Source organism: Molossus molossus, unplaced genomic scaffold (genome assembly GCF_014108415.1).
Source record: "Molossus molossus isolate mMolMol1 unplaced genomic scaffold, mMolMol1.p scaffold_m16_p_11, whole genome shotgun sequence".
Classification (NCBI taxonomy): Eukaryota; Metazoa; Chordata; class Mammalia; order Chiroptera; family Molossidae; genus Molossus; species Molossus molossus.
The window spans coordinates 18,726,632-18,740,739 of NW_023425346.1; the positions used below are offsets into that span (position 1 = coordinate 18,726,632).

Here is a 14,108-nt window from a genome sequence, read left to right on the forward strand (position 1 = left end):
ATTCCATATACAAGTGAGATCATGTGGTATTTGTCTTTTTCTGCTTGGCTTGTTTCACTTAGGATAATACTTTCCAGGTCCCTCCATGTCGTTTCAAAAGATAAGAGATCTTTCTTTCTTACAGCTGCATAGTACTCCATAGTGTATATGTACCACTGCTCTTTTATCCATTCGTCTACTGATGGACACTTGGGTTGTTTCCAGATCTTAGCTGTTGTAAATAGTGCTGCTATGAACATGGGGGTACATATATTCTTTCTGATTGGTGTTTCAGGCTTCTTAGGGTATATTCCTAGAAGCGGGATCACTGGGTCAAGTGAAAGTTCAATTTTTAATTTTTTGAGGTAACACGATATTGTTTTCCATAGTGGCTGCACTAGTCTGCATTCCCACCAGCAGTGTACTAGAGTCCCCATTTCTCCACACCCTTACCAACACTTGTTTGATGATTTGTTGATGGCGGCCGTTGTTTTAATTTGCATCTCTCTGATGATTAGTGATGTTGAGCATTTCTTCATATGTCTCTTGGCCATTTGTATGTCCTGTTTGGAGAGGTGTCTATTCAGCTCCTCTGCCCATTTTTTATTGGGTTCTTTGTCTTCCTTTTGTGGAGTTGTATGAGCACTCTATATATATTGGAAATTAACCCCTTATCTGATACATCATTGGCAATGATGTTCTCCCATACCGTGGGTTGCCTTTCCATTTTGATGATTGTTTCTTTTGCTGTGCAGAAGCTTTTTAGTTTGATGTAGTCCCATGTGTTCATTTTCTCCTTTATTTCTGTTGCCTTAGGTGATGTATCTGTGAAAATTCTGCTCCGTATGATGTCCGAAATTTTGTTGCCTACATTTTCTTCTAGGATTTTTATGGATTCACGGGTCACATTTAAGTCTTTTATCCATTTTGAGTTTATTTTTGTGTATGGTGTAAGTTGATGGTCTAGTTTCATTTTTTTGCATGTAGCTGTCCAATTTTCCCAGCACCATTTATTAAAGAGGCTGTCTTTACTCCACTGTATGCTCTTGCCACCTTTGTCAAATATTAATTGAGCATATTGCCTTGGGTCCATTTCTGGGTTCTCTGTTCTGTTCCACTGGTCTATATGCCTGTTCTTGTGCCAGTACCAGGCTGTTTTGGTTACAGTAGCTTTGTAGTATAACCTGATATCTGGTACTGTGATCCCACCTACTTTGTCCTTCTTTTTCAAAATTGCTGTGGCTATTCGGGGACTTTTTTGGTTCCATCTGAACTTTTGATGTATTTGTTCTAGTTCTGTGAAATATGTCGTTGGTATTTTGATGGGGATTGCATTGAATCTGTAGATTGCTTTGGGTAGTAGGGACATTTTAATGATGTTAATTCTTCCAATGCATGAACAAGGTATGTGCTTCCACTTTTTTATATCTTCCTCTATTTCTTTTTTTAATGTCCTGTAGTTTTCTGCAAATAGGTCCCTTACTTGTTTAGTTAAGTTTATTCCTAGGTATCTTAATTTTTTTTTTTTGCCATGATTGTAAATGGGATTGTTTTTTCAGTTTCTCTTTCTGTGAGTTCATCATTGGTGTATAAGAATGCCATCGATTTCTTGACCTTAATTTTGTATCCTGCTACTTTGCCAAATTCATTTATTAAGTCTAGTAGATTTTTGATGGAGTCTTTAGGGTTTTCCATGTATAATATCATGTCATCTGCAAATAATGACAGTTTCACTTCCTCCTTTCCAATTTGGATCCCTTTTATTTTTTCTTCATGTCTGATTGCTGTGGCTAAGACTTCCAGTACAATGTTAAATAAGAGTGGTGAAAGTGGACATCCCTGTTTTGTTTTTGTTCTTATGGGAAATGTGTTTAGTTTCTGCCCATTGAGCATGATGTTGGCTGTAGGTCTGTCATATATGGCCTTTTTATGTCGAGATATGATCTCTCTATTCCCACATTGCTGAGCGTTTTTATCAGAAATGGAGGCTGGATTTTGTCGAATGCTTTTTCAGCGTCTATTGATATGACCATGTGGTTTTTATTCTTCATTTTGTTTATGTGGTGTATCACATTTATTGATTTGTGAATATTGTACCAGCCTTGCATCCCTGGAATGAATCCCACTTGGTCATGGTGAATAATTTTTTTGATGTATTGCTGGATTTGATTTGCTAGTATTTTGTTCAGGATTTTGGCGTCTATATTCATCAGGGATATTGGCCTGTAGTTTTCTTTCCTTGTAGTGTCTTTTTCTGGTTTTAGAATTAGAATTATGCTGGCCTCATAGAACGAGTATTCCTCCTTGAATTTTTTGAAATAGTTTGAGGAGAATGGCTGTTAGTTCTTTTTTGGATGTTTGATAAAACTCCCCTGTGAAGCCATCTGGGCCTGGGCTTTTGTTTGCTGGGAGAGTCTTGATTTCATCTTCAATTTCCTTAGTTGTTATTCGTCTGTTCAAGTTTTCTATCTCTCCCTGGTCCGGTTTTGGGAGACTGTGTGTTTCTAGAAATTTGTCCATTTTGCTTAGATTGTCACATTTGTTGCTATATAGTTGTTCATAGTAGCTGTTAACGATCTTTTGTATTTCTGTGGTGTCGGTTGTTACTTCTCTTTCATTTCTGATTTTGTGTATTTGGGTTCTCTCTCTTTGTTTCTTGATGAGTCTAGCTAAGGGTCCATCGATCTTGTTTATCTTTTCGAAAAACCAGCTCTTTGTTTCATTGATCCTTTGAATTTTTTTGGTCTCTATGTCATTTATTTCTGCTCTGATCTTTACTATTTCCTTCCTTCTACTTGCTCTGGGGTTTTCTTTTTATTTGCTTTCTAATTCTTTAAGTTGTGAGGTTAGACAGTCAATTAGAAATTTTTCTTGTTTCTTGAGGTAGGCCTGTGGTGCTATGAACTTGCCTCTCACAACTGCTTTCGCTGCATCTCATAGATTTTGTGTTGTTGTGTGTTCATTTTCATTGGTTTCCAGGAAGTTTTTAATTTCTTCCTTGATCTCCTCGGTAATCCATTCATTGTTTAATAACATGCTATTTAGTCTTCATGTGTTCAAATGTCTTTGCATGTTCTTGTTGCAATTAAGTTCTAGTTTCATGCCATTGTGATTGGAGAAGATACTTGATATGATTTAAATCTTCTTGAACTTGTAGAGATTTAGTTTGTGTCCTATCATGTGGTCTATCTTTGAGAATGTCCCATGTGCACTCGAGAAGAATGTGAATTCTGTAGTTTTGGGGTGTAATTCTCTGTAGATATCTATTAAATCCATTTGATCTAGTGCTTCATTTATAGTCTCCTTTTCCTTGTTAATTGTTTGTCTAGATGATCTATCCAGTGATGTCAGTGGGGTTTTGAAGTTCCCTGCTATGATTGTATTGCTGTTGATTTCTTCTTTGAAGTCCTCCAGAAGATTTTAAATATATTTTGGTGCTCCTGTAATGGGTGCATATGTGTTTATCAAGGTTATATCTTCCTGTTGGATAGATCCTTTCAATATTATGTAGTGGCCTTCTTTTTCTCTAGTTATGGTCTTCATTTTGAAATCTACTTTTTCAGATATGAGTATGCTACCCCAGCTTTTTTTTGCTTTTCGTTTGCTTGGAAGATTTTTTTCCATCCCTTCACTTTCAACCTATGTGAGTCTTTTGTTGAGAGGTAGGTCTCTTGTAAACAACATATAGATGAGTCATGCTTTCTTATCCAATTAGCTATTATGTGTCTTTTTATTGGAGCATTCAATCCATTTACATTTAAGGTGATTATTAATATGTACTTATTTATTGCCATTTTTGTTTACTTTGGTTATATTTTTCTTCCTAGTTCTTCTACTAATTACAGTAGTCCTTTTAACATTTCTTGCAGTGCTGGTTTGGTGCTAATGTATTCCCTTAGCCTTTTTTTGTCTGGGAAGCTCTTTATTTGACCTTCTATTTTGAATGATAGCCTTGCTGGATAGTGTAGTCTTGGATTCAGATCCTTGTTTTCCGTGATACACCACATAAACAAAATGAAGAATAAAAACCACATGATCATATCAATAGATGCTGAAAAAGCATTCGACAAAATCCAGCATCCATTTCTGATAAAAACGCTCAGCAATGTAGGAATAGAGGGATCATATCTTGACATAATAAAGGCCATATATGACAGACCTACAGCCAACATCATACTCAATGGACAGAAACTAAAAACATTTCCATTAAGAACAGGAACAAGACAGGGATGTCCACTTTCGCCACTCTTATTTAACATAGTACTGGAAGTCTTAGCCACAGCAATCAGACATGAAGAAAAAATAAAAGGGATCCAAATTGGAAAGGAGGAAGTGAAACTGTCATTATTTGCAGATGACATGATATTGTACATAGAAAACCCTAAAGACTCCATCAAAAATCTATTAGACTTAATAAATGAATTTGGCAAAGTAGCAGGATACAAAATTAACGTCAAGAAATCGACGGCATTCTTGTACATCTTGATGAACTCACAGAAAGAGAAACTGAAAAAACAATCCCATTTACCATCGCTCCAAAAAATTACGATACCTAGGAATAAACTTAACCAAACAAGTAAAGGACCTATTTGCAGAAAACTACAGGTCATTGAAAAAAGAAATAGAGGAAGATATAAAAAAGTGGAAGCACATACCCTGTTCATGGATTGGAAGAATTAACATCATTAAAATGTCCATACTACCCAAAGCAATCTATAGATTCAATGCAATCCCCATCAAAATACCAACGACATATTTCATAGAACTAGAACAAATACATCAAAAGTTCATATGGAACCAAAAAAGACCCCGAGTAGCCACAGCAATCTTGAAAAAGAAGAACAAAGTAGGTGGGATCACAATACCAGATATCAGGTTATACTACAAAGCGACTGTAACCAAAACAGCCTGGTACTGGCACAAGAACAGGCATATAGACCAGTGGAACAGAACTGAAAACCCAGAAATGGACCCAAGGCAATACGCTCAATTAATATTTGACAAAGGTGGCAAGAGCATACAGTGGAGTAAAGACAGCCTCTTTAATAAATGGTGTTGGGAAAATTGGACAGCTACATGCAAAAAAAATGAAACTAGACCATCAACTTACACCATACACAAAAATAAACTCAAAATGGATAAAAGACTTAAATGTGACCCGTGAATCCATAAAAATCCTAGAAGAAAATGTAGGCAACAAAATTTCGGACATCATACGGAGCAGAATTTTCACAGATACATCACCTAAGGCAACAGAAATAAAGGAGAAAATGAACACATGGGACTACATCAAACTAAAAAGCTTCTGCACAGCAAAAGAAACAATCATCAAAATGGAAAGGCAACCCACTGTATGGGAGAACATCATTGCCAATGATGTATCAGATAAGGGGTTAATTTCCAATATATATAGAGTGCTCATACAACTCTACAAAAGGAAGACAAAGAACCCAATTAAAAAATGGGCAGAGGAGCTGAATAGACACCTCTCCAAACAGGGCATACAAATGGCCAAGAGACATATGAAGAAATGCTCAACATCACTAATCATCAGAGAGATGCAAATTAAAACAACAATGAGGTATCACCTCACACCTGTCAGAATGGCTGCCATCAACAAATCATCAAACAACAAGTGTTGGCGAGGGTGTAGAGAAAAGGGAACTCTAATACACTGCTGGTGGGAATGCAGACTGGTGCAGCCGCTATGGAAAACAATATGGTGCTACCTCAAAAAATTAAAAATTGAACTTCCATTTGACCCAGTGATCCCACTGCTGGGAATATACCCTAAGAAGCCTGAAACACCAATCAGAAAGAATATATGTACCCCCATGTTCATAGCAGCACTATTTACAATAGCTAAGATCTGGAAACAACCCAAGTGTCCACCAGTAGACGAATGGATAAAAAAGCTGTGATACATATACACAATGGAGTACTATGCAGTGGTAAGAAAGAAAGATCTCTTATCCTTTGAGACGACATGGAGGGACCTGGAAAGTATTATCCTAAGTGAGAGAAGCCAAGCAGAAAAAGACAAATACCACATGATCTCACTTATATACGGAATATAATGAACATAACAGTCTGAGGAATACAGTAGACCCAGACACATGGAAGTAGGGCACAGACTGACATCCCTCAGAAGAGGGGATGGGGGGCAGGGAGGGTGGGAAGAGATAAACCACAGAACTTATATGCATGTATGCATGACCAATGAACATGGACAACTAAGCCGGGGACAGGGTGGAGGGGGGGTGGGATTGGGGGGTGCCAATGGGGTAAAAAGGTAAAATATCTGTAACAAAAAAATGAATAAAAATTCATTATAAAAAAAAAAGAGAGAGAATAAAAAAAAATAATAATAATAATAATAATAATAACAGATCCTTGTTTTCCATGACCGTGATTACTTCATCCTATTCCCTTCTGGCCTGTAGTTTTTCTTGTGAGAAGTCAGCTGAGAACCTTATGGGGTTTCCTTTGTTGGTAACCTGTTGCTTCTCTCTTGCTGCTTTTAGGATTCTCTCTGTCTTTAATTTTTGGCATTTAATTTACTATGTGTCTTGGTGTGGGCCTGTTCGGGTTCTTCTTACTTGGGGCTCTCTGTGCTTCTTGAACTTGAATGCCTTCTTTCTTCACCAAATTAGGAAAATTTTTACAGTTTCTTTCTAATAACAAAGTTTGTGCTCCATGTTCTTCTTACCAAAGACTTGTTGACCTAAAACTCAGCTGACAAACAGAACTTTGAACTTGAATAAAGCAACTCTAATAGGTCGTAACTCGGCTCAGCAGGCCAGCTGTCCTGTGAGTAAAGAGTGAAAGGACAAATAAATAAATCAATTCACTCCAGGGTGTTTATGGAGAGCTCTTAATATCAAAACTTCTTCTTTACGTGCCTCTCCTCTGATCCTGTAGAGATGAAAATTGATGTCCATAGTCATATTCTACCAAAAGAATGGCCAGATCTAAAAAAGGTAATGGTGATTAATTTGTTGAACTATTTTTGGAATTTCTTCAGGGTTTCTCAGTGCCTTTATAATAACCCTAGCTCTTCTTTGAAAAACTGGATGTTAAATTTCTCTGCTTTCAGGGTACTTTAAAATGACTTTGTTGCTCTGGTTTTCTAGTTTTTAAAAGTAACTTTTATATTAATTTTGAAAGAACACTTATCAAAGACATAAGTGCTTTCTCAAAATCCCTTTCTGCCCTTCAGTGAAGCATTCTTTAAAATGTCTGGACAATTTAAGTCAGACAGTTCTACTTCCACTTAAATCCCACACTCAGCTGCTGGGAAGGGAACATGTGAGCCGACTACAGGACTTTAAGTCACAGCTTCGAGTCGGAGACCATTAAAAAATGGAATGTGACAGGCTTCCAGGACTTCTAAAACATATCTCCTTTCCAAAATGTTTAAAATAAGGTTTAGAAGCACCAAGAGAAAACTTGCAGAATTTTTTGTAGTCTATTTCAGGACGCTATCTGAAACCTTTCCTTTATGACGTTCTTTAAGCTGTAAATCCTTGTTATGAACAAGAGAGAAGGAACATCAAAAACCCCAGAGGAAAAGACATGCCGCTTCTACACAATGAGTGTCTCTAAAGACTCTTCTCTGTGTTTCTCAAAAGACAGATATTTCCTCTTGTCATTTAGAATTTTTGAATGAATAACTGTAACTCCTAATGAAATCATTAGGAAGGCGGGAGACATGAAAGGAATTTAAAACTGGCTTGGGTTTTGTTCGGGCTAAGTACTGGGTTTCACCCAGTCCTAAGCCTTCTTTAGAACTTTTACACCACTGATGTCTCACCTTTTTATCCCAAGTGAGGGAAAATGAATTGACCTAAACTCTAATTAAATGATGGTTCTTTGTGCAAGTAGCAGAGACCATTTTCTTCTCATAGTTGTATCCTGGAAGAATGTTAACCTGCAGTGTTTCCTTCTTCATCCGTGTTTTAGGTAAGATGAATGGTAGACACTGTGGACTGAAAAATGCAAATGATGCTGAGTCATCTCTGAAAGGCTGTCCTGTTACAGCCAGTGGTGAAGGCTAAGCCCTCAAACTCAAAAACTGCTGCTCTGAATGCTGTTGTCCTTGTCATATTTTATTAAAGAGTAAACACCACTTCACAATGTGAGTGATGGTGACCCGGAGCAGCCTAAAGAGGTGCCTCCTCTGCTCAGGAGAGGAGACTGTTGGCCTAGTATCTTGTGCCACAACCCACCTCCCACTACTTGTCTCGTACCCCAAAGCCTGCCTCTAGTGTGAGCAGAGAGCGGGTCACCAAGAGCTGATCATTTCTAAGTGCTCCACCTAATGCAGGGCCCCAAAGGTGTTGCTAAAACTGCTTAGGAAGCAGAGGGACCAGAGCACGGAGGGCTGCAGCCGTAGATGGGTGCCCTGGAGACTCAGCCAGCATGTGCTCTGCGGGCACTTTAGCCCAGCTCCCATCCTACCTTCTAGCTATTGCCTCAGAGCGGGAAGGGACAGTTTGTCCTGATGAACCAGGCTGTTACCTAGCAGTCTCACATGCTGCAAGCAGATAACTGATACACTTGATGATGATGATGATGATGATGATGATGATGATGATGACAGGAGTAATAATAATCATAACATTCCTATACTTTCAGGAAACAATACGTAATTTGATTCACACAAAATATTGTAAATTGCAGAATTTATAGGATTTATATTATTAACGCTGCTGGACAGATAAAGTACCAGAGACTCAGAAATAAGCCTAGAATCCCAGAGCTACGTGGGGCCACGGTGGCCCCTCCCCAGCACTACCACCACCCCCAACTGAGAGAGCTGGCCCGAGAGAACAGCATTGCTATGAGGGATGTCCCTGCGTCCTTCTGCCCCCAGTGCCTCCCTCAACACCAGTCCACTCCTGAACACCCCAGGCCCACCAGGGGCTTCACATGGAGTGCTTGGAACCTGGCTTCCAACCTGCAGGTCAGGCAGTCAGATCTGTCACATGGCAGAGGTTTTCATTGGAGTGCAGGCAAGCCAGTGATGAAACAACTAGCAGAGAACACTTCTGCGTTTTCTAACTGGGAGGAGTGAGACAAATAAAAATACATTGAATGGTGCTGGGATCCTTCCCCTCTCCCCATTTGTAGTCTATGTGGCCAGAATAAAGTGAGGATTCAAGTGACGGTGGTTAATATCAGATCTCCTTTGGTGTTCATCTAGTTCAATCGTTACAACAAATTTCCTTTGTCTTCCAATTGTTTCTTAGTGGGTAAAACAGTTTAAGACATCAGTCTCTGATCTTTTCTCACCATTTTTTTCCAAACTTTCCAATAAAAGAATGAAAAGAATAAGCCACTATTAGTTTTATGTTAGAAGCTGAAGCCTGTTTGGAAGAACTGATATCTCTTTTCAAACCTGACTTTTAAAAATTAAATATTAATAGACACACCTCAATAACTTGACTTCCTGATGCAGCAAAAAAACAGAAAAGCAGAATCAACATGCCCGGCTTGATGATTAACTAATGACTGCAAAAGACTGAGATTTGAGAAAGCTTTTCATTTTCACTTGTGAATAATGATGTTAGTCAAAGTTACAGTTCAGATCACTGAGGTGAGAAGAGAGCAGATTCAGAGGGCGCCTGAGTAAGTTGTTTCCAATGAATCAGGGCCCGCGTTCTCTGCTGTCACAAACAGGACGGTGGCTCAGAAACCATGGGGAAAGTTGTTTCAGGTTATCCACATGCGATGATTCATAAAAACAAGACTGAGGATAAGGTGGCAGCTTTTTCCTTCAGCAAGACTCTACTGACCTCCTATTATGTGCCCACTAGTAGGGCTTGCAAAGATTCTCCTAATTTTATTTTATTTATTTATTATTATTATTATTTTTAATCCTCACTGGAGGATATTTGTCCATTTTTGTTCAGATACAGTGGGAGGGAGAGAGAGAAAGAGAGTGAGAGAGAGAGAGAGAGAGCGAAAGAGAGAGAGAGAGAGAGAGACACAGAAAGAGAGATCAGTGTGAGAGAGACACATCGACTGGTTGCCTCCTGCATGACCCCAGTCAGGGTGGAGGACATGCCCTTGACCCGAATTGAACCCGTGACTCACTGGTCCACAAGCCGGTGCTCTAACCGCTGAGTCAAACCAGCCAGGGCAGATTCTGCTAATTTCAAATGGAGTCAAAAAATTCTAGCCTTTGGTAAAAAAAAATGTATATATTTACATCTTTAATTAGCAATAATTTAATTACACTTGATCACTGTAAGATTTTAGGAGACAAAATCTCAGCCATAACTTGACTTTTAAACAACCTCTGTAAGGAAATACGTATTTGGTTTCATCACCCAGGAGGTTCATTATTCATCACATGAAAGTGTGAGGTCCCCAAACATTGAAAATGTCATTCAGTTCATCAACCTAGTTCATATATACCCAATTCAGAAACACATCTCTTGTGTATAGAACTGAATGCCCTTGAATTATTAAATTTGTTTTATATTTGTCATGCCCATAAATGCCTGTGAGACATTGGTCCTTGTCAGCCAAACATCTTCAGACTGTAAATGCCTCCTGGCATATGCTCTGACCAAAACTACTCCCAGGGTCATAAATTTCAAACCCCAGGCTTGGTTCAACCTAGGATGAGCTGGGGGACTGGATAGATCCCAGACTTGGAGAGGAATTAAGTCGACCCAAATAAGTTAGGTATTTGCAAGGGGCCTAGAAGAAGCACAAAGTATTCAAGTTTTGTGCTTTTCAAGAAAGGGGAGGGAGGAACACAGAGTGACAAAGCACTCCTTCCTTCGTAGCCTCCTTAGTGTCTGACCCTAGGGTGTGCCTTACTTTACCACCTCAGGATAGAACATGCTGTCCCCAGGAAGCCACCCCCACTGCCATTGCCATCACTGCTACCACACTGGCACCAAACTCACCACCACAACCATCACCACTACCAGCTCACAACCTCCACCATTGCCACCACCGCCACCACCATCCCTACCAAAACCACCACCGTATCCACGTCCACCAGCGCCTCCGTCACCGTTAGCGCTGAGGAGGTCCTTTCTATCAACCAGGTCTGGTGTCGGGAGCTTTCTATAAATTACCTCAGTCAATACCCATGAAACCCTGTGTCACAGCTGCTGCTGTTAGCCTCATTTTACACATAAGGAAACAGGGACTTCGAGATGTTAAGTTACTCAGTACAGTCAAGTATCTTCTAAGTGGTTTGTTGTGTGTAACAAGAGCCCCATGTCCCGCCTCCCTCTGCCTCTCTGCCCGTCCCCAGATGGAATGCTCTCTAACCTGCTCATTTACCTACGGGTCAAAGTTCCACAGGCAATTAAGAAAAAGTAAGAAAGAGAAGGGATGATAGAGAAAGAGGGAGGGAAAGGAGAAAAATAAAAATGTTTCTTCTATACTAAAGTAAGGTTTCAATGGCGAATTTCCAGTTTGAGAGTTAGTGTTTACTCTGAAGTGCAACTGATGGGGCCACAGTCCACCTCTCCTCCCCCCCACGTCTCTGGGCAGCTCTGTCCAGGGGGAGAGGGGAGAGCACAAGGGTACTGAACGTGTGATAGAGTGGAGGGGGTGGGGGGACAGGCAAAGGAGAAACTGGGTGCAGGGAAGAGGAGCTTGGGCCTCTGTCCACAATTTCTCTTGCATGCCCAGTGTACTAAGCCAGGTCCTCCGATGTCCCCTGGGGAGGGGTAGGTAGATCCAGAGATAAGATGATTTTTTTGAGCTGTAACTCAAGAACAGATCTTAGTTCAGGTAGAATAAAGGTGGAATAAAACTGATGCAAAGCCAAAGAAGCCTGTTGGGGCAGACCCCTGTCACAGACGGACACACAGATGCCCTGTGCCACAGGCCAGAACTCCCTCTCAGTCTGGGCGGAGAGCGGAGCTAGGAGGAGGGATCTGCTGGGACTTGGGTTCCTCAGGACAACCTCATGTCATGACATGAGAACCCACCACAGTTAGCTAATCTCATCTGACCAAAACACGCGAGAAGTTGTACTGATCTTCAGTTTCGTAACCCGTCAACCTGTCACTGATGATGGGAGCTGTCTCTGACTGCCACACCTTCCGCTCCTACATCACCAGTCGGGAGCCAGTGCTTTGGAGCCTGGAAATGCTGACCCCTGGAAGCTCTTCTCCAATATGACCCCAAACCACCTTTCCAATCTCCTTCCCTGATGCCGCTAGACCCAAGTTGTGGGTCCGAAACCTCCTCCAGGCGCCCAGAGAATTTGTGCATCATTCAGTCACGTCTCACCACAGCCCCACCCTCTCAAGACTGTGCTCCGCAGGGGCTGGACTGTCCTTCACTTTTATTTGCTCTGCTCTAGTAAGGCCTGTCATGGGTGGGGCTCCACCAGGGTTTGCAGAATGAATGAATGAATGAATGAATGAATGGTGAATGAATGAATGAATGAAAAAAATGAGATTTTAAAACTTATAGTTACATGAGTCACATATACCTGTGTTCTTAGGCAGAGGCTTTCAAAAATTTGTATTCATAATTGTCAAGGAGAAATATATTTTATATTGTGACTCAGTGCAAACATCCACATATATAATGGAAACAAGAATTTCATGAAATGAATGATTGCACATGGGAGACATTTCTAACCTATTCCATCCCACCCATCCCATTCTATCCCATCCCACCCTATCCCATCCCACCCCATTCCTTTACTATCTTCACTTGGGTTTCCAAGAAGTAGACCCTGAGATGAAGATTCAAATGCAAGTAGTTTACTTTGGAGGTGATCTCAGAAAACACCAGTGGAGTGGGGAAGTGAGACAGGGAAAGCAAGGCAGCCAAAGAGAGTGTAGAATGTGTGCCTCCCCTCAGTCAGATCTTGGTCTAGTGTATTCAGTGTATTTATAGACAACCACCCCGTCCCTGGGTGAGGACTGCAGAGGAAAAGTGGGACAATAGTTTCCTGGAACTTCGGACCTGATAGAAGGGCCTGATCAAAACTGGTTTCAGTGGCCAAAGGGTTGACACAGAAGTGCTAAGGGGAGGAAATATGGTGGAACACCAAGACCATTTGCTACACATACTGTTTTGTGTTTTTTAGGGCATCTGGGTCACTGTCCACTAAACTGATTTCATGGATCACAACACACACTTTGAAGAACTGTGTTCTAATATGGTATTTCCTAAAGAGTGATCCTTACTTTCATGGACTCCTGGTGGCTGGTGAAACAGTTTAGGTGGCACATAAATATTTTTTTAACATAACTCCTCATTTTTAAATTGTAAATTGCATGAGGACAAAAGATAAAACTAGCACTTCCATGGTATAGAATTTTATTCCTAAATAAATGCATTTAAGAAAATAAATTAGCCCTAGCCAGTTTGGCTCAGCGGTTGGAGCGTCGGCCTGCGGTACAGAGAGACCCGGGTTCGGTTCCCGCTAAGGGCACGCACCTCGGTTGCAGTTTGTCCCCGGCCCTGGTTGGTTGTGCGGGTGGCAACCACTCGATGTGACCCTTCACAACAATGTTTCTCTCTCTCTCTCTTCCTCTCTCTCCCTCCCACTCTGTCTGAACAAAAAATGCAAAAATGTCCTCGGGTGAGGATAAAAAATAAATAAATGCATTTAAGAAAATAAATTAAATTGATTTAAATATAAATAGTGAATAAATGATACATGCACATGAGGGGAAAATGGGAAGGTGATGCTTGAAAGGGAAGAATGGAGCTCAGGATTCTTTGCCCCAGAAATGCCCTTTATTGCAGTCCTGTCTGCTTTGCTCTTTCACTAACTGTACCTTTGCCCTCCGCAGAGATTTGGCTATGGAGGCTGGGTGCAGCTCCAACACCACAGCAAGGTGAGTTTCTCCCAAAGTGTGAGCATGCCTCAGACCCAGGGACCTGAGCCTGAGACTTTCCTGCAGGCCCCCAGGGAGCTCTCAACTCTTCGGCCCTCCTATCGACTTTGTAGTAGGAAGAGAACAGCACTGAGGTTTCTCAAAATTATTAGAAAAAATGCAGGTACCTTCAAAGAGTGGCATTAGGAATTTGAGAAGCCATTAAGAAATCTTTCCCTTTTTTGCCTTCCAACCAATTTTAGCATTTATTGTCTACTTTAAGGAAGTGACATGGCCCCCTCCACAGGTCATTAT

At 40.7% G+C, this 14,108-nt stretch overlaps 1 protein-coding gene across 1 annotated transcript in view; it reads left to right on the plus strand.

The window, feature by feature from the left end:
• Positions 1–6,850: 6,850 nt before the first annotated feature.
• Positions 6,851–14,108, plus strand: part of ACMSD (aminocarboxymuconate semialdehyde decarboxylase) — a 78,256-nt gene continuing 70,998 nt past the window's right edge. Inside the window, exons 1-2 of the mRNA XM_036254411.1 lie at positions 6,851–6,959; positions 13,770–13,814. Of these exons, the coding sequence (XP_036110304.1) occupies positions 6,903–6,959; positions 13,770–13,814 (102 nt within the window). The 5' untranslated portion in view covers positions 6,851–6,902. The remainder of the gene's footprint in view (positions 6,960–13,769; positions 13,815–14,108) is intronic.